The sequence below is a fragment of the Rhipicephalus sanguineus genome, chromosome 3, assembly GCF_013339695.2.
Source record: "Rhipicephalus sanguineus isolate Rsan-2018 chromosome 3, BIME_Rsan_1.4, whole genome shotgun sequence".
Classification (NCBI taxonomy): Eukaryota; Metazoa; Arthropoda; class Arachnida; order Ixodida; family Ixodidae; genus Rhipicephalus; species Rhipicephalus sanguineus.
The window spans coordinates 7,678,905-7,698,723 of record NC_051178.1 but is presented as its reverse complement, the minus strand read 5'-3'; the positions used below and the strand labels follow the sequence as shown (position 1 = coordinate 7,698,723).

At 48.2% G+C, this 19,819-nt stretch overlaps 1 protein-coding gene across 1 annotated transcript in view; it reads right to left on the bottom strand.

Annotated features, from left to right (window-relative positions):
* LOC119386432 (proteasome adapter and scaffold protein ECM29) overlaps positions 1 to 19,819 on the bottom strand; it is an 814,720-nt gene that overhangs the window by 514,188 nt on the left and 280,713 nt on the right. Inside the window, exon 13 of the mRNA XM_037653733.2 lies at positions 17,893 to 17,961. Coding sequence (XP_037509661.1) covers positions 17,893 to 17,961 — 69 coding nt within the window. The remainder of the gene's footprint in view (positions 1 to 17,892; positions 17,962 to 19,819) is intronic.

The following is a 19,819-nucleotide window of genomic DNA, read 5'->3' as shown; positions in this document are numbered from 1 at the left end:
ACAACCCCGTCGCGCCGTTTGTGCCGCGCCTGAGAGGGCGGTGTGGTGTACCGTTACCTTGACAGGAGGGGAGGACTGCGTGCTTGCGTGGGGGGGGAGGAGACGCCTTACGACCCTGCAGAAAGCGCACTTGCGTCCCAACGCTGAGATGTTTTGTCTTTGGGGACCCCGCGTGAGACTACTGTTGGTTGGGGGGCCCCGCGTGAGGCTACCGGAAATCCTTAACACATTACTTTAAAGACAAAAAGAGTGGCTGGATGCTTCATTTTTTTTTTCGTCATCGCAGGGAAACTAGGGGAGTCTGGCAACTATGGGCTAATGAGGTCAACCCACTGAGGACCCATCCCCATCCTGAGCAGCTTGTTGTTATAGCCTTGCGTCGCAGGGCATATTGTGTTTTTGTTGTGCTCTCGTGAACCAATTTCTACCCTTCTGCTAAAATGAGCAGAAGCTGACAAATGTTCAGTGATGTGATCGACTGAAGCTGTTTTGGAGCAGGTTTTTGGAGCAGCAAAAAGTGCGTTTTGGAGCAGGTAAAAGGGCTTTTGGAGCAGCCAAAAACGCATTTGGGAGCAGGGAAAACAGCTTTTGGAGCAGCTAAAAACTCACTGCCAAGTGGAAAAATGAACCGTGTGAAGCAGAACAGTCAAATAAGGAGGAACTCTTGAAATAAAAAGTTCTGTCCAATAATCGGTGTTTGCATAACACCACTGGATCACCGAACAGCCCCGTAAGTGTAAACATTGGCATTGCGGTCGTATAATGGCTTAGGGTGGCCAAACAAACAACGCAGGTAGGGTTTCCCAACTACAGTAGAATCTCGCTGATACGAATCTGAAGGGGGAACGACAATATTCGTATTGCCCAAAATTTTGTATCATCAGAAAACTAGCAAAATCTGTTTTCAAACTACGATATACGCACAAAACATTTATTTCCGTCAAAAGAACTCGCATACGCTTTCCTGTGACACCTGTGAAGGGACCAATAAGGGACGGAGAGCTGGCTGCCACGAAAGCACACGTCAAAGCATCGCATGAGGCCAACTGAAAACTAAGTGAAGTCCGCTCCACCATAGTGGCAAGCGAAGATCGACGCAAACGCCGAAAGGCTTCATGCCAGGGGCGTAGGCAGACATCTTTTTCAGGGGGGGGGTCACCTCATTGACTTGAAGTGGGGGCCAGGCAGGCAGATGTGGTCAAGTGTCATTTTGTCATGGACTCTGTATGCCATAGCAAAAAAAAAAAAAAAAATCGGGGGGTCGGGGAGCTCGTAGTCGCTATCGATGAACGCGTTGATAGCGACCGTGGTTTCGTGCGCAACGGTTGCGGCAAACGGTAGTTCCGTTTTCAATCCGCCTGCGCTGGCCGCGCAGGTGCCCTCAAAACTACGTCGTTTGTTGCTATCTATAATCGCATCTGTAGTGGTTTTGTCCGCGGCGTTTGCGGGAAGCAGCGTCGCTTGGACTGGGTGGGCGTTGCACGCGCGTGCACTTTCGGAGTTCCGTCAGTTTCATCGTCGCCATACATGATAATGTCAAGAGCGACCGCGGTTTCACCCACAGCGTTTGTGGCAAACGATAACCAGAGTTCTGACAGTGTGTGCGCTGGCCGCGCGTGTACTTCCGAAGCATTCTGATCGCCCGCCACGACGAGGAAAAGTGTTCGGAACATCCACATTTCGGCCCATTCGACACAGTGGAATTCGGCTGCTTGTAGCATGTCGCTTTATCGCTGCAAAGCCATGCTGTTCACGGTTAATAGTCTGACTGCAGACAATGCAAAATCCACTGACATCGCTGCCTTGGCGACACCAAGATGACATAGTGTCACCATTTTCGTCCATCTTGTTCGGGATGTCGACATTAAACTTGGTGGAACGACTTGAGGCTCTGAGATGGCGAGATACGAACAATGCGAAAAGCAATTCCCCTCAAGAAACGTGTAGCGATACGCTTTTTGCTAATCCTGTCGAGGACGGAACAGTCTTTGTTGATAGCCGTTCCACGGCAAACCCGGGCGAGCCCAGTTTTCCAGTTCTGCTCACCGACTGGAGTCGCGTTCCGTGAAAATCCTCAAACAACACGAAGCTGCCAATTAACTGCGCCAGTTCACGGCTGGTGCGAAGCTTGTCCGCCATCTTGCCAGCTTCTCTGTTTGCGATAACCGCGGTTACGAGATTAAGTGCTGTTATTTCTGCTGTGTAGCTACCCCTAAGCATGGTTAAGGTTGCCCATGTGACAGGGCTATAACCTTAGTTCGAGTAGCAGAACTTAAAAAGGGGGCCAAAAATAAGACAGGCATGGACGTCGCTGTACTAACAATTGAAATTTTACTTCTATGTTGCTGCGGCGGTGCGGTCACACCAGCTGTCGGCGAGCCGCTCCTTCCAAGGTGCATTTTTGGGGGGTCATGCCAATTTACAGCAGTCTGCAGAGGGTTATGTCGGCCCCCAAAAGCCTGAGCAAGCCAAACCAGTGCTTAACGAGCCTACCCATCAATCTGTGTCCGGTCAGGTCCCCCAGAAAGCGCCGGGCAGCGTGCCGTGAAAAATGATGCACGAACCCATTCCTCTCGCGGCACGAAAATTTTGCCGCGCGGCAGCTTCGGCGCAGTTTTGGCGCCGAACAGCGGAGATGTAGCAGGATGTAGCAGGTTCCACGTATTGGCGCAGTTTGGCGCAATTGGCGCAGCTATCACATCACTGAATGTTCCCCATAGTGTTAAAGAGAAGTGATTGAGTTTAGTGGAAATGTGGCAGTACAGTGCCAGTTCGGATTGTCCAAGAAAATTACAGGTGAAACGAGAAAGGCTGCATCACATCCTGCAGCAGCCAGAAAAGAGCTCGATTCAGCTCAGCGCCGTACTGCAAGTTATCTGGAGGCTGCATTAAACAGTGCTGCCAGAGACGTCCATGTGCATCTGAATGAAAGCCTTCAAATAGCGTGTGCCTTTGGACTTACAAAGGCGCAATTCAAAAGTACCTATCATAGTTGTGACATTTATGAAGGTAAGACTTAAGCCCTCTATTTTGGCCTTCTTCCACTCACAGCTTCCTCCCATGAACCGTGTTTAATGACATTCATGGCCATTCTTCAACAGAAGCAGACGATAGGTGTATTGTATCTTGGGCGCCAAGCACTACAGTGAAATCTCGGTGATACGATCCCATTTCATACGAATTTCGGGGTGATACGAAATTTTAGTTGGTCCCGGCCAAGGCCCATTGTCCTGCAATGTAACAGAGTACGGTTGTTGCGAACAGGTTTTCACCCAGCGACGTTTGATACGAACGTGCGCAACCGTCCAGGTACGAAGAGGTGCTGTCCGCGCTGTCGCGGAAGACGCGCCAAGCACGTGCTAGCGCGGCAACGCAAGCGTGGGCATGCGCGCCGCACCACCAAATCGTCAGAATCACGGTGTAAGGAAAACACTTTTTTTAAGGGCTGAATAAACCTTCAGAGACGCGTCACGGCCTTGGAGATAGTGTGCGCGAATCTTTGAGGCACTTATGTGCCTCCGTGTGTCTTAGCGTTTAAATTACAGAGGACATTAGCGCCATGCTTTTTTTTTTTCCTAACGCGTCGATGTGGGCTGCTGTCGTTGTACTGTGTTTACACGTGCCTGCTTCCTGCATCAGCCATCCTATGAAAGGTAGACGAGGACCGAAAGTAGGCGAGGACGGTCTTGACGAAGGAGTCAGGCGTCACAACGTCAACATGCGCAACCGTTGAGGTCGCACTTGCGCGGGCACGGCCGTAAATCTCCCCAAAAACAACCCCAACACCTACGCAATAACAACATCAAAACACAGGACCGTGGCTCTGTAACTTTTTCTGTAACTTTATGGCCTTGATCCATCGCGTCAAAGCGCTTCTTTCGTTACTTTCACTGCAGTACTCCGGTGTCATAAAAAAAAATACAACGTACCTTGTTCAATAATTGAATACACGCGTACGGCTCGTATATTTACGAGTGCTGATATGATTGCCGACATCTAAACACTTAACTGACAATCATTCAGAGTTCTTCCTGACGTCGCTTCGGCCCTGAAAAACAATAAATGAAAATGTCGGCCAGCTTTCTTTTGTTGCATGCTAATTTTCCATGCTTTCTGGTGATACGAATTTCGGATGATACGAAAATTTTTGGTGGTCCCGTGAGATTCGCATCACCGAGGTTTCACTGTATATGTGTAGTGCACGAGTGCATCGTATGTTAAAACCAAACACCATGTGTTCAGAATTCTACTCAAACAGCTGATATGTTAGCGGCATAAAGACATGCCCCTTTCAAAATCCTATATATGTACAGACGGCTCCACTGTATAAGGGAACACTTGCGTCCAGGGCATGTTCGGATTTCACTCTCTTGCAAAAACATAGTGGTTTAGATTTGCATAAAACTGCTGGTGGTTGAGAGTTCTGCCTCTTTTTGACAGAGGAGCAGCAAAATGAAAGGTGCTCATTGGAGTGTTCCCTTTAACAATGGACCGTACTGTACATGTGTGCAATAAAGCGCGTTCTGTTTTCTCCCACTGGCCAGCGCAGCATGTATGGCTTCCTGGACACTACGATACATGGTGTCAGAAGTGGGTTGTGTATCTGAGCAGAACTTTGATCGCAATGGATTCATTGAGGCCACCTGGTCCGTTAAACATGACGGGGGAAGCGAGAAACAATTGGCAGACATTTAAGTGGAGGTTTGAGCTTTTCCTAGAGGTATCAGAACCAAATGACAAGCAGCAATCAGTGTCGTCAAACACAGCGCTCCTTCTCAGTGTCGCAGGTGAGGATGCCATCGAGATATTTAATACGCTGAGCTTTGCAGAAGGCGAAGACAAGGCCGACTACGCGACAGTCATAAAGAAATTTCACAACTACTTCACGCTGCAGACCAACGAAGTACATGAATGCTACGTTTTTCAGAAGAGAGTTCAGAGCCAAGATGAGCCATTTGAACACTTCCTGCAGGACCTGAAGAAACAGGCACGAGCATGCAAGTCCGAGACCAGATTGTGTACGGAGCCAACGACAACAAGGTGAGAGAAAAGCTGCTCAGGTACCACGAATTGGCATTGCAGAAGGCTGAGCACGTCTGCAAGGCAGCCGAAACATAGGCTCTCCACCAAGAAACTTGGGAACGAGGACAAAAGCAAGTAGACACTGTTTGCAATGCATGCCTGAGCCCCAAAACAGTGCAAGCCAAGCTGTACAAATGCTCTAAGTGTGGGCGCACACGTCAACCTGGAAACTGTCCTGCGTTCGGACAAACGTGCAGAAAATGCCAAAGGAGAAACAGCTTTGCGATTTGCCGCAGAGCCTCTGCACTGGTTCATGAAATTCAAGATCCCAAAGATGACTTGAGCATTTTAGAGGTGTCTACAAGAGGTGTAATAAGCCAGTGTGATTGGATGGGTCGATTGAATGTCAACAACGTTTTGGTCGAACTAAAACTCGATGCAGGGTCTCTGGCCAACTTGCTGCTCGTTGAAATATACAACAGAATGCACCCAAGCCCTGAAATGAAGCAAAGTGCTACATTCATACGGCGGAGACACAATCAAGCATCCGAACACGCTGGCTGACCGAACTGTTCCTCTCCATTTTTTTTTGCGATGTGCAAAGGTCGCCCAATGTGGGGTGCCAGTTATGTGGAGATGGGTTTGCGAGTCGAACGCACGGACGCGAAGCCACCTGCCAGAGCAGCGCGTCAACCCATCGGGCCAGCCTGAGTGCATCTCACGCGGCTAAGCCCGCGCCAGACAGAAGCGAGCTCATGGAGGAAGGAGGTTGTCCCTGGCGGCCAATGAGGACAGGCGCAGCGCCGTGACGTAGCCTAGCGCAGTAAGCCGCGAGCAGTGTTCAGACATGTCCGGACACGTGGTGCCGTGCGGGGAAGACCGACGCATGGCTCACACCAGGCAAAAAGGCCTGGCGGCGTAGCCACGGCTGCCATATCGCTGATTAACGGCGGTTCCCGGTGCTCGAGCCGCGTGGGGCCAGCACACACGCTAGCTGGGGAACGAGGCGCCAAAAGGGAGGGCGCGCTCGATTCCCACGGTGGATGGGGCAGCGGCCAACTTCTTGACCTCAGCGGTCTCAGTCGCGGTAGAAAAGGGGGTGCGAGGGGGCGGTTCCGGACACTCAATTCCCAGACTGTGTAGGAGGAGGGCTTTGCGTCGTTCGGGCGTAAAGTCTGATCCTCCGGAGGCCAAAAGAAAGGTTTCGAACATGCGAAACCATGGCGGCCACGGAACCCGTGGGCGGCCCTGCTCGGGCAAAAACGGGGGCGAGGCCAAAGAAGCTCATGACAGGTGGCATGGCTACAGGCGAGGTAACGCCTTCATTAAAACTTGTCGCCAATGTGGTGTCACAGCCTGAGGCCGCGAAGAAGAGAGCGGACAAGCCACCATACACACAACACCGAATAGCGCTTTATTTTAGAACACCCATATATACAAGACAACAACAGAGCCACCAATGTTGCTAGACTATGCATTGAAACCGAAACTAGAGACACTACAACAAACCCAATGCCTGAGCCACCCTTCGACGTAAACCCAAGTCTTCCCGCTCGCCAACAGCAACGGCTTCAATGCCTTCTGCAGGAATACAAGGACTGTTTCTCACTGTCATCGCGGGTCCGACAAACGCCCCTTGCTAAGCACCGCATCATAACAGAAGAAAATTCTCGACCACTCCCTCAGAGTCCCTACCGCATTTCAACGCCGGAACAGGAGGACATTAAGAAACAAGTCGACGAAGCGCTAGGCAACGACATCATCCAGCCACCCAAGAGTCCGTGGGCGTCTCCCTTAGTGTTAGTGAAGAAGAAGGATGGGACACTACGTTTCTGCGTCGATTATCGTCGCCTGAACAAAATCACAAAGAAGGACGTGTACCCTCTCCCACAGATAGACGACACCCTGGATCGACTTCACAACGCGAAGTACTTTTCGTCGATGCATCTCAAGACCGGCTACTGACAAATCGAAGTCGACGAGAAAGACCGGGAAAAGACTGCCTTTATAACACCCGATGGCCTGTTCGAGTTCAAGGCCTTTTGGTCTTTGCTCGGCCCCTGCGACTTTCCAACGCATTATGGATAGTGCTGGCTGGCTTGAAGTGGCAAACATGCCTTGTTTAGTTGGACGACGTCATTGTGTTTGCCTCCAACTTCGACGAGCACCTCCGGCACCTTGAAGCTGTACTTCAAGCAATCAAGACCTCCGGACTCACCCGAAGCCAGAAAAGTGCCGTTTCGCATATGAGGAGCTTTTGTTCTTGGGCCACATCATTAGCAAATCTGGAGTTCGCCCCGACCCGCAGAAAACAGCTGCCATCGCTGCCTTCCCACCGCCCACAGACAAGAAGGCTGTACACCGATTTCTCGGCATGTGCGCCTATTACAGACGCTTTGTCAAGGAATTTTCACGAATCGCCGAACCCCTAGCTCACCTCACGAAGGGTGATGTGGAATTCAAGTGGGAAATGGCGCAAGTCGAGGCATTTCGGGAACTGAAACGACGCCTGCAGACGCCTCCGATAGTTGCGCATTTCGACGAATACGCCGATACGAAAATCCACACCCACGCAAGCAGCTTAGGACTCGGCACCGTCCTTGCGCAGAGGACCGACGGACTGTGAAGGGTTATCAGCTGTGCTAGCCGGTCGCTATCCAAGGCGGAAGTCAACTATTCTAGAACCGAAAGGGAGTGCCTTGACATATTCTGGGCTACATCCAAGTTTCACCCCTACCTCTACGGCAGCACTTTCAAGGTTGTGAGCAACCATCACGCCTTGTGATGGCTAGCTAACTTGAAGGACCCTTCAGGTCGCCTTGCACAGTGGACTTCAAGAATTCGACATTACCGTCGTTTACAAGTCCGGCAGAAAACACTCCGACACCGACTGCCTTGATGGCAGGACCGCCGTTGTTCGGAAAGTATTCAGGTGAGGACTCGCGTCATTTTTCTTGAAAAATGGCCTCTTCGTAAAGAATAACTTCTCTCCGGCCCAGGCAAACTATTTTATCGTTGTACCTTCGGCACTGCGACCAGAAGTTCTGCAGGCCCTGCACGACAACCCCGCGGCTGGCCATGTACGTCGACGTTGAACACAAGACATGGGATGCCATCCTTCCGTACGTGACCTTTGCATACAACACTGCCGTGCAAGAAACGACGCAGATGGCACCATACAAGTTAGTATACGGAAGAAACCCGGCAACGACGCTCAACGCCACGCTACCCAACGTCACCGACGAAGAAAACCTCCACGTGACTGTCTACCTTCAGTGCGCCGAAGAAGCCTGACAACTCACCTGCCTACGCATCAAGAATCAGCAGACGACCGACAGCCGCCGTTACAATCTTAGGCGACGCTTCGTGGAATACCAGCCCGGCGACTGTGTTTGGGTCTGGATGCTGATATGCCGACGTAGACTTAGTGAGAAACTCCTGTGGCGTTACTTCGGGCCATGCAAGGTTCTTCGACTCTCCGCGCTCTAGACTATGAGGTCATCCCGGACAGCATCAAAAACTCTCAGCGGCGCCGCACATGACCTGAAGTTGTCCATGTTGTGTGCCCTAAGGGGGCACATGGTTCCTGGGGCTATCTTGTTCATTTTCTGACCAGATTCAATTAAAAAGCACAGATATATATGTATTTCTTTGTGCTGATTTTAAAAGTGCAATAATTTTTCCTTTGACTCAAATAATTATTGAGATAATAAATATTAATTACTATTACTTGGTGAGACAATAGATAATAATAAACTGGGCAGAAAGTTATGTTTAATGCATAAGCGGAAAGCAGAATGAATAAGAATCGAACTGCTGCAAGCAGTTTTGAAATCTAACAACAATTAACAATTTAGCAGCCCATTGAAATTTAGCATTTACAGTACAGCTACTAACGATCAAGAACACAGGCAGTTTAAAAATTATAGAAGAAGAAAAGAAGGAATTTGCTTGTAGCATTTCAAGCTTTATGCATTTAGCTTCATACAGCAAAAAACGTTACAGCTGTAGCTATTCTAGAGCTTGAGCAATTGTTGCACCAAACAAGCAGGGGGAGTAAAAGCTTGTTTTGAGAAAATGCAAGAAAACGGATGAAGCTCATTTTGAACCACATGTAATGGAAGATATTGAAATATTTTTGTTAGATGATTAGTCTCCACCAGGGACATAACCTGCATGCCTACTGCTGCAGCACACGTCATTCAGAAGCAGCATATCGATATAAAAGCCCAATTTTTGTGCTTCTTCTCTATCGAAATATAGCTTGTTTTGGTGATATAAATTGCTGTTAGGGCTGAAATATCAATCCAAGATGTAAGAAACTTGGTCAGCACTTGCAACAATACCTGTATGTTACGAAAATACTATATTCAGAAAATTGATTTTTTCCATGATTTTTCATCTCTAAGACCAGTGTGCCCCCTTAAGCAGTTTTATACGCGTTAGCAAACCTTAGGACTGCTTTTTCCTTTATCGTTGTACTTTATTTGTGTATGCACTTTTTCCCCCCTTCCATGTTCTGTTACGAGCATCGGGACGATGCTTTTTCAGGAAAGGGCAATGCCACGTGCGCTTCTTTTCCGTTGCACACGTAGCCGCCACGTTGCGCAAGCCGTGCCCTGATGTCCGGGAACCTTCCAGATTATCTTAGAATCTTATAAATTTGAGCCCACAAACGCGAACAGTTGAGATTATTCTCGAACTAACGTGACCACCAGCGATAAGGCTCGAATGTACGATGCCGCATGCATAAATGCCGACACACCTTAACGCAGGGCAGATTATTGAAGGCCGACGCTCCATTCGCCACTATCAGTGTACAGCACCTATTGCCTGTAGTTTGACTTTTCATTTCCTGGGCACAAGGTCACCCAAATGAAGACGAATCCAGCAGTCATTGTGTCAATGCTGCATTCGTCAAAGTCACGACCACGTGACAATATCGTCTGCCCCTGAAATGTTCCAGAAAACGCTGAATGAAATTTCGAAAGTCTTTCCTGCCGTAAAAATATATGTGAATGATATTCTGGTATGGGGTTCCTCGGTAAAAGAGCATGACAAACATTTCAAATATGTGTTGCTAGCAGCAAAACACACCGGGCTAACCTTCAATCCTGATAAGTGCAGTATCGGTATTTCGGGGACATAATCGATAAAGCAGGCATCAGGATGAGCCCGACAGTGATTAATTGTATGCTGCACATGACAACCCCAGAAGACAAGCTTACAGTGGAAAGGATGTTGGGTGTCATCAATTATTTCGGCAAGTTCTCTTGCAGAGAAGCTTGATCAGACTAGATACCGTCTTCAAATGGACCCATAACTACGCAAAAGAATGGAAAGAACTGTGTGACTTCCCGTGTGCCATGCAAGCGCTTCGACACAAATTTAAATTATTCAAAATGTGAAGGTATTTGCAATGAATGAATAGGCGTATATTAGACCGCATGTAACCCCTTCCTGTAAAGGTGCTTTCACTGCAGTGTAAGAGTACTATGCCGTGAAAAATCTAGGAAAAATCCGCACTACCGTGAAGCTCCACTTCAAGCTTAGATTAACGTATATTATCTTCACCTCAATTAATCATTTTTTAACTTTAAAAGCTTGTTGTATAGGTTTATATACTGTAAGTAAAGTAAATTTTAAAACGCAACTTATTTTACTGGTCATCGCTTGCATGCTACTGAAATTCAAATTCTGCTACTATTCACTTCACTTCGAGAACCAAAAAGAATGACATTTGCACATGCCTTGTTTCAATTTAAATAATATTATGCAGGTTAGTTGGGTCGGGTCATGACAAATATGCTCATTCTTCTTTATAACATGTGATATTTACTATTCGAACTATTTGATTTCAAATTATTCGACCAAATCACTATTTGCTGCGAACCTAAAATTTACTGTTCAGGTGTGCAAAGACAACCACTCATGGCCAGGCTAAAGTGAAGAAGACCATTTCTTTGTGCCCTAGTGTAACCACTTTTAACCGTCAAGAGGTGCCACTGCATGGACACTCTAGTGCTTAACTCAATGTGAAATGAAAATTAAAATAATGTTGTGAACTTCAACCTTGGGGCTTGCCTAGCCCCTTCATCTTATGCTCAGATTACCTTTTAATTAGGAACATTCGAAAATCATAAAAATGAACACTAGGAATCTAAGAAATAATAATAATAATAATAATAATAATAATAATAATAATAATAATAATAATAATATCTGGGGTTTTACGTCCCAAAACCACGATATGATTATGAGAGACGCCGTAGTGAAGGGCTCCGGAAATTTCGACCATCTGGTGTTCTTTAACGTGCACCTAAATCTAAGTACACGGGCCTCTACCATTTCGCCTTCATCGAAATGCGACCGCCGCGGCCAGGATCGAACCCGCGACCTTTGGGTCAGCAGCCGAGCCCCGTAACCACTATACCACCGCGGCAGACTAAAACTAGGAATCCCTTAGGGGCCCACAGTCACTTCTGTTGAAGCCTGTCCGTAACTTTCTAACTGACAAGCATAACTTTTCTAGACCTGTCTTGTGCCCACAGATCAACGCTGCCCCTTGAAGGAGTGTGGGTGCCTGGTAGTACGGTGGATTTCCAGCAGAAGATACTGACCGCTCAATTGATCAGTGTTTTCTGCAGGAAATCCTTCCCACTATAGGCACCGGGCGCGGGGTGCGTTTCGACTGGTGGCACCTCTTTCGGTGGAAGCTCGGAACTAATGGCATGTGAGTGCCGGGAAGCAGCAGGCGCTTGCTGCGGGGACGCGGTGTTGGACGTTGGCTGCGCTTCATTGTGCTCTCATCGCTTGTGTCCTGCGCTGCCGAAATGCCTCGGGGAACCAAGCCCGAGCAGACAGGCTGTGCTGTAGGCTGCACAAACAGCTATGCAAACATGGATAAAGCTGGGCAGTAGATCCAGTTCCATCGGTTCCCGTCTGCAATCGCCGTCGCCGACGGCCTTGTTTGCGCACCGGCCGCCAACGACGGCCCTCGTTGCGTCAAGCTACATGAAATACACAGACTGAAGATAGCTGTTGAAATATTAGGATCGGCAACGCATCGAAAAGAAAAGGAAAGCAAAACGGGAACAGGAGTTTGCAAGTTGTACAACGAAGGAACAACATGTGTAATCGGCCAAGCATTGCGTAAAGAAAGCCGAAAATCGAATAGGAGACGTAGTGTATCCTTTTCAAATGTTGGGAGACAATGTTAACGTGTAGACAGAATTACAAAGTATTAAATATTCGGCAGATCCCACACCTTGCAGGAATCGGTTTCATGCGAAGCAGTCAGCGAGTAGTTCTATGCTGCTTTTTTTTTTGTGTGTGTGTTCAGCCAAGCTTCACGAGGTGGATCGACGTGTTTTTGTAAGTGCAGTAGTTGTGTACGCATTGCGGTCTTACCAGGCACGCCGACTACACTGGCGTTCAAAGGGTAACTTATGGTTTGACGTAACGTCAACACTCACGTTACAGCACATACATCAGTATTATCGCAGTGAAGTGCACTTTACGGTGCGATTATGTGAACATCATACGTAACTTTCGTTAGCGTATTCCTCCGGGGTCGAGAAACGCTTGAATTTAGCTTGCTGAATCATATAGGAATACAAATGTAATGTTTATTACACTACACTTCTATAAAAGCAGAGCAAACACTGGAACCATAGACGTTAACCTGACATGACGCCTGTATCATAGGAGTACATATGTAGCGTTTATTGCTTTGTTATAAAATTAGATAGCCAGCACCACAACCACAACTGATGTTGCATTGACATTACGCCTGCATAGGGTGTTTTTCCAAAGCAGGTTCTAGACCTGGTGTGGCTCTGTGATAGAATACCTGACTGCCAAGCAGAACCATTGGGTTCGATTCCTGCTGGGATCTTAATTTTTATTCTCTGCATTCGTCAGGTCAACGCTGACAGTATCAGTTTTTTTTAACGCTCTTGCATTTTAATTACCAATGTCTGTTCTCGCAGTTCCTGGGTAGATATAAACTGTCAATCACCTGTGGCGCATACCCGTACACCAATGCCCATAGTAAATGGGTATGTGCAAAACGTGTCTCGAGGAAACGGTTTGACGACGTATGCGACAGGATTTTCATTTTAGTCACGTCATGAGCAGACAGTCATATTCGTCAAATCCGCTTAACCTCCCATGCCAATTTTGGTCTACACCAAGTTTAGGAGGCGATCCCGAGAGCACCCAGACGTAGGCAGCTCGATAAACAGATACCTAGATAGAAATGCTCAAAGTGCCTAGGCTTCACTAAGAAATGCTTCGCATTTAAAAAATAGAAATGGTGCTACTTACATCTAGCTCCACATCGTAGCTTATCGCATTAAGCTTCATCTGCGGGGCGCACTTGCAATGCTATTTGCACTCGTTGTGGCCTTTATATTCCGTGATGTCATGCACGTGACCTGCTTCGTGCAGGCGGAGACCCTGCTCTAGAGCAGACGCACGAAAACGCATACACCAGCTAGCCAAGTCTTTGAAACTGCAGCGCAAAAAAACTGGCAGCTCCATGGGTGCACTTGCGCTGTCAGGACTCGCCTTCGCGCCAGGGGCCCTCCAGACAATAATGAGGAACAGCGAGTTCGGCAGTTAAAATGCAAAGATGCTCATTTTACATCGTGTCGCCAATCGGGCCTGCCTCATTTGCAGTCCCGAAAGGGAGGAGGCATCGTGGCCTCTCTCGTCCACCTCCGAACGAAAACAAACGCCTACAAGCACAGCACCACGCAAAAAAACTGACTCATTTGATGTTCCGATAACGCTCATCGGTGTGGACATGAGAGGGACACCGTGTCATTCTTTCTAGATGACTTGGCGGCCATTAAACGCGTCCACGACCGCAAATGACTGCGCGGGAGTCTCCCTGAAGCCCGACGACGGGCCGCGTTGTCTGAACACATGTCCGAGAGTCGAACGCTTCGTGCATTTAAAAAAAAAAAAACTCTGTTGCTGCCGCTTCTCTTTGCCTCTCGGCGACAAACGCAACAGCATACAGCTTCAAATTTCTCAAAAAGAGACACCGCGCTTCTCTTCGAAAATGGGCCGAAAGTAGCAGATCCTGCTCCGCGTCGTCTGCTTCACATGCCAGTGCTGTCCCTGCCGCCGCTTGGGGCGCTTTTCAGGAGAGGCGCAGCTGGCGCCTTACGAAGGCCGCCCGGTGCCTATAAGCTCAGGCAAGCATTATTCTTAATGTGGCTCACAGACCCTCCAGTGAGCGAAACTGCCAGTGGGACAAACGGACAGCCTACTGAAGACTTCCCTGCATTTCACGCCAACTCGACTGGTACAGCACGATGATAAATCCAACTAAACTGCAAGATGTCTATTTTCAGCGTGGAGGACAGCACACATGCGTGGTTTCAGTACTACGAGTAGCCAATGATGTCGCAGTACAAATTACATCGTTGGCTATATACAGTCAAACCCCGTTAATATGTACCCGCTTTAAGCGTACTAACGGTTAAAACGTAGTTGCGATGAATCCCCGACCGAGTCTCATAGAGCCTAATGCATTCGGTGACTGCTTAAGCCGTAGTGCTTCGTCCTACGCCTACTGGTTAGTGCGTACCCTGCATACCGCGATAACTTCTTGTGCCATAAAAGTTTACTGTGCCGCTGAACTTCCCGACCCCCCAATGTGTTGCCAAAGGTTTTCCGCCTTCGAGAAGTGCGTAGATAGGTTTGATAAGATTAGAATGGCTAGAGCTGAAATCAAGCAGCGGTTTGATACTTCTTGGAAAGTATCGCCGACAGACATGAGTGGGCAAAAATTCCATTTTCAGGTCCAGAAACTGGATAGTAATTTCTTTCATAAATTCAACCGGTAAATGTAAGCCCCAGCCCGCATTGCTTAAACGCTTTGAGAATGTCTATGCTGTGTCCAGACTCTAGTCCAATCTTGACTATTAAAGGGGCCCTGCAACACTTTTTGAGCAGGGTCAAAAAGCGCTGCCAATCGGTAGTCGAGGCTCCCGAGAACACGCGAGCCAAATATTATAGCGAAGCGAGCGGCCTGGAATTTACAATAAATTCTCAAAGTCAGCTGAAAATCGCTCCCTCTTCTCTCGACAAATGATGCATTAGTCCGCAATATATGACGCGATTGTCGGCAGTTCCACCATTGGCTGATGTTATAATCACGATAACACCCTCATTATTACCTTCGTTGTTAATTTTGAGTTCAATAAGTAGATAATATGTATGTTTATATTGTGTTATGCCGTTAAAACACCGAACAAACATTAATATTAGCACTTCCGGTCTCACCGACAGCTCGTCTGCTCGTAGTTGCGTGGTTGCGTTTTCTTCACCATGTGCAGTGCCGAAATCTTGAATATTTCTGTGCTTTTGACCATCGCCGGTTGCCGTTGAGAGTGGCAGCCGTTCGAGTGCTGCCTCCTCAGCTGGAAACTGCATCGTCAGCACGTTCTCACGATCGACCGACCGAGGCAGCGGTGCAGCATTTCTCCGATAACAATGCTGGCGCCGGCTAGCTTAGGGTATACCTGTGTTCGCTGTATGGCGAGAGTCCCGTTCGCTGTCTGTTCAGTATGTCATCGAGCCATACCTCGGCGTATCCTCCCCGTAGTGTCACGTTCCCGAGAAACCGCGACACAGCAACCAAGCAGACTCGCATTCACGGTAGCTGCAGACAGCCGGGGGATGGGTCCGCGCCAGCCCGATGCCCCACGATCCTTTCTTCTAGTCTTTAGTTCTTTGTTGTCAGCCTGTACTCGCTGTGCGCCCGCATTCGAAGAGCAAACAGCATCGAAGTACCGCCACTGGGAGAAGGGTGCACGCAGCTTTGCCGTGTTGAATACGATTCAAGCGCGAGCAGTGCGACGAGGCGGTGTATCGGAGTGTGGGTCGAAACCCATCTCAGCTGTCATTCGTTCCAAACGCGCACGCAAGTTTGCGTCCATGGTTGGCAGAGCGATGAAAACACTACGGCAGTTCGAGGTGCACACCCTACATTACCAAACCGACTCGCAGTTTTCAAGCATGTGCGATACACGGTGCGATGAGCTCCGCCGCTCGACGACGACTGCGCGATCCAACCGGAAGTGGCGCCACAGACCACATGGTTGCGCCGAGACGCCAGAGAGAAAAAAATGAAGAAAAAAACTCTTCGGCGCCTCCTCGCACCTCTGCCCTCCCTCCCTTCATGCCCCGCGCAGCTTTCCGCACGCTCGCGGCGTTGAGTTGAGGGAGAAAGCTGCGGAACATGATCTCTATAATTTGGTAACACCACTTATACTTGACAGATTCGAAAAATTTTTGCGGCGTATGATTCATGAAGAGTCATACGTCAAAAATCAGACTATTCCAATATAACTAAGAAAGGTGTTGCAGGGCCCCTTTCAGATATCTGCTCGGGCACGCGCGCGGCGCAGCACTACTTAAAGCCTAGTGCACGCTTTTAATAGGCGACAACCTGAACGCGCTGCCGCCTCGTTGTGCGGGGCCGTGTTCAAGCGTGCGCCGCTTTGGAGAAACGAAAGCAGCTCGCTGTTGCGGAGTTGAGCGTTGCTGGTCGTGGGTGACGAGAAACTTCTTTGCATTGACGCTATCACGCTAAATGCACGCGTACCGTACAGCAAGCGTAGCGCTGTTGTAACCAAGCTGCACGCTTTTATTGGGCGACCACCCAAACGCGCTCCCGTCCGCTGCCAGCACCGCTAGAGCGTCGCAGAGTGCGCATCGCCTGCAGGAAGTTCGTCATTGCCGCGTTAACTGAACAAGCTACCCGCCGCATCTGCGCACGGTCTAGAGCGAAGTGGGTACGAAGAACACTCCCAGGACAAATGCGTACGTGCAGTGCAGCAGGCGGCCCGGCAGTGACAGCGTGGCCGAGAAGGCCATGCGCTGCATGCAACTAGCCAGGAGACGATCGGCTCTACGCAGCCGTACCCTGTTTCACTGAAACTGTGACAGTTTTCGTTTAGTAGCAGATCGCAGTACAGATGCACACACATATAGCCGACACTGTCCGTTCCATCGCTATGTCGGTCACTGCGTATACCGGACCCTGTAATAGTTCAGAAATGCTCCTTGGCGTCGCCACCGTGCGCTATCGGCACTACCGGACAGTTGTGTGAGAGTGCCATAATCTTTTATCCACTTTGGCAAAAACAAAGAAAAGGCTTTGCAGTAGGTAGTTAGGCAATATTTGTTGTGGCGCTGTATATATTTCTTTGCTGGCGGCGACGGCGTACGCAAGGAGATGCAAATTTTTACTTGGTGGATAATGCATACTACCGTTCAGTGTGTAGTTATGCGGCGTTCCCGGCAGGTACACATTAATGAGGTTCCACTGTACTGGTCACCTACCCCAGCACCAACTGCCCAATGGATGTGCAACCACCAAGTGCCGCACCTCTTCCGATTTGGTAGAACAGAGGAGTTGCAACACTGGATGCACGGAGTCCAGGAGCAGCTTATTGCATGTCAGTTGTGAAGTTCTTAACTGGGGCCCTAAACATGGAAAACATGGTTCAGCATCCATCAATCGTGTGGGGAAGACTACAGTCATGTGATGTGAGACCCTTGAGCATCTCCACACATGTGCATTCTACATGCTGTTCTAGAGTATTCTTGAGGTGCATGACAGAGGTTCAGGTAAGCACTGTTATTCACAATGGCTGTGCATTTGACTTGCTATATTGGTACGAAACACCTCGCACAATCCCAGCTGGCAACTGATGTTCGTAGGTTCTTACATTATGCCTTTACTTGGTATTCAGCTTGCCACTGAAAGTAAACACACTGTCTTCAGCCACTTGTTAACAAGGCCCACCACAAGCCACCGAAATTAAATACAGGAATACGATGGCTCACCTGAGAATACTGCAGTTGGCTCCAGGGAAGGTTTGAAACATGCAGGAGGCCAGATGATGTGGCACCTGCCTGCAGGTAAGGCAATCACTTACAGTGGACTCTAAATGCAATAAAGACAAACAGTGAGACGCACTGTCACCTCATATTACCAGTGATGCTACCGAGGGCTTGTGATTTGGAGCAATTTTTGGAGCAGCAAAATTTTCATTTTGGAGCACTTTGGATCAGCAAAAAGTTCCATCTTGGAGCACTTTGGAGCACCTAATTTTGCATCTTGGAGCACTCTGGAGCAGATAATTTCACATCCTGGAGTACACTGGAGAATCAAGTTTCATTTACATTCAAGCACCTGAATAATAAATATGGGGCTCTTACGAAGCGCTAGAAATATTTCGATTCATTGTATATCTCATCTAGAAAATAATCTCAGAAGCACTCCATATTTCCCTCGATAACGCCAAAATAGGGGCTTCACGCACTTGAGTGTTCTCAAATAACCTATTCAGCGATTTTTTTTTCGTAACTAGCAAACAAACAAAATACTTGATACTGAAAATTGTACTTTATGACATAACACTCTAAATAGATCTACGTAATTATCATCAGAAGTGGTAGACAAATGCCGTGGCATACAACAGTGCCTCAATGCTAAAGATTCCCGCTGTTGCCAACGCATTCCCCTACGACGACTCATAGACAAAGGCTACGTTCTTCTTCTCCTCGATCGACTGCATTACTGGGCGCCACATGACATAACTTAAAAAGCCAACTTCCTCCGACACTCCCTTCCCTCTCTCTCTGAGGCCTCTCTGTGCTGAGCATTCTCGCAGTGCTTCCAGACTATCGCTTGCGCATGCGCCGGGTTGCCTGGAAGACAAAGACCTGCTTTAAGCCGAGCATCCGCGAAAGTGTCTGAAAGTGCATTCAACGGGGGACTACATGATATGGCAAACTTGGTTTTCCTTTTACAGCGAAGCGGTGTATGGCTAGGACATTCCCTAGTGCCCTCTAGAGTGCAGCACAAAAAAAAAAAAGCGTATTGAACATTAACAGCCGGGCCGGTAACAACCTGACCTAACATACCAAACTGGCGTCCACCATTTCGTATCTGTGCTGTGCGCTAAACAGCTTCGCTGGTCGTCCAGCTTGCAGAGTGAAATGGCTCCTTATTTTTTAACAGTGAGGCTGCCTAAGCTATCAGTAACTTGTGCTCCATCGCGGAAAACTCCTCAGGTTGGTATGCGCCCGACAGGTATTGGGCAAGCCCCACCACCGAGTACAGCAGGTGCGAGTATTAAACGAAAACTCTGCTCGGCGAAGCGGAGCACGTGATACACGTTAAAGAGAGAGAGAGAAAGAAATAAAAAGCGAGAAAGAAAGAAAGAGAAAAAAAAAATGCAGAAAAGTAAAGGGAATAAAGACATAAAAAGATAGAAAAACAGAAAAAGGCATAGAAAGAGAGAGAAGAAAACAACAAGACACGAAAAAGAGAGAGCAAGACTGAAAGAAAGAAAGACAGAAATGGAGAGAAATTAAGAAGCAGAAAGAGAGAGAAAGCGATAAATAGAAAGAGGTAGAAAGGCAAGAGAAAGAAAGACAGAAAGAAACCGATCCAAAAAGGAGATACAAGAAAGAGAAATAAAGAGAAAGAGAAGAAAGAAAAAAAGATAAACAAGGAAGGCCACCCGGATGCGCTTTTCTTTCAGGCTTGACACCGCTAGTGCGAAGCTGCCATAATCATTTTTTTTTCTTTTTATTGCGATATAGCAATTATATGCACACTCTCGACGGGTTTTTGGCGTCACCGTTGCCGTCATTTTCACTATAAAGTCCAAATTGATAGCGTCACCCTGCGCACGATAACATCTACCCGCGCATCGTTGTTCTACCCGCGTGTAAAAGCTTGCGAGCGCTGGCGATAAACACG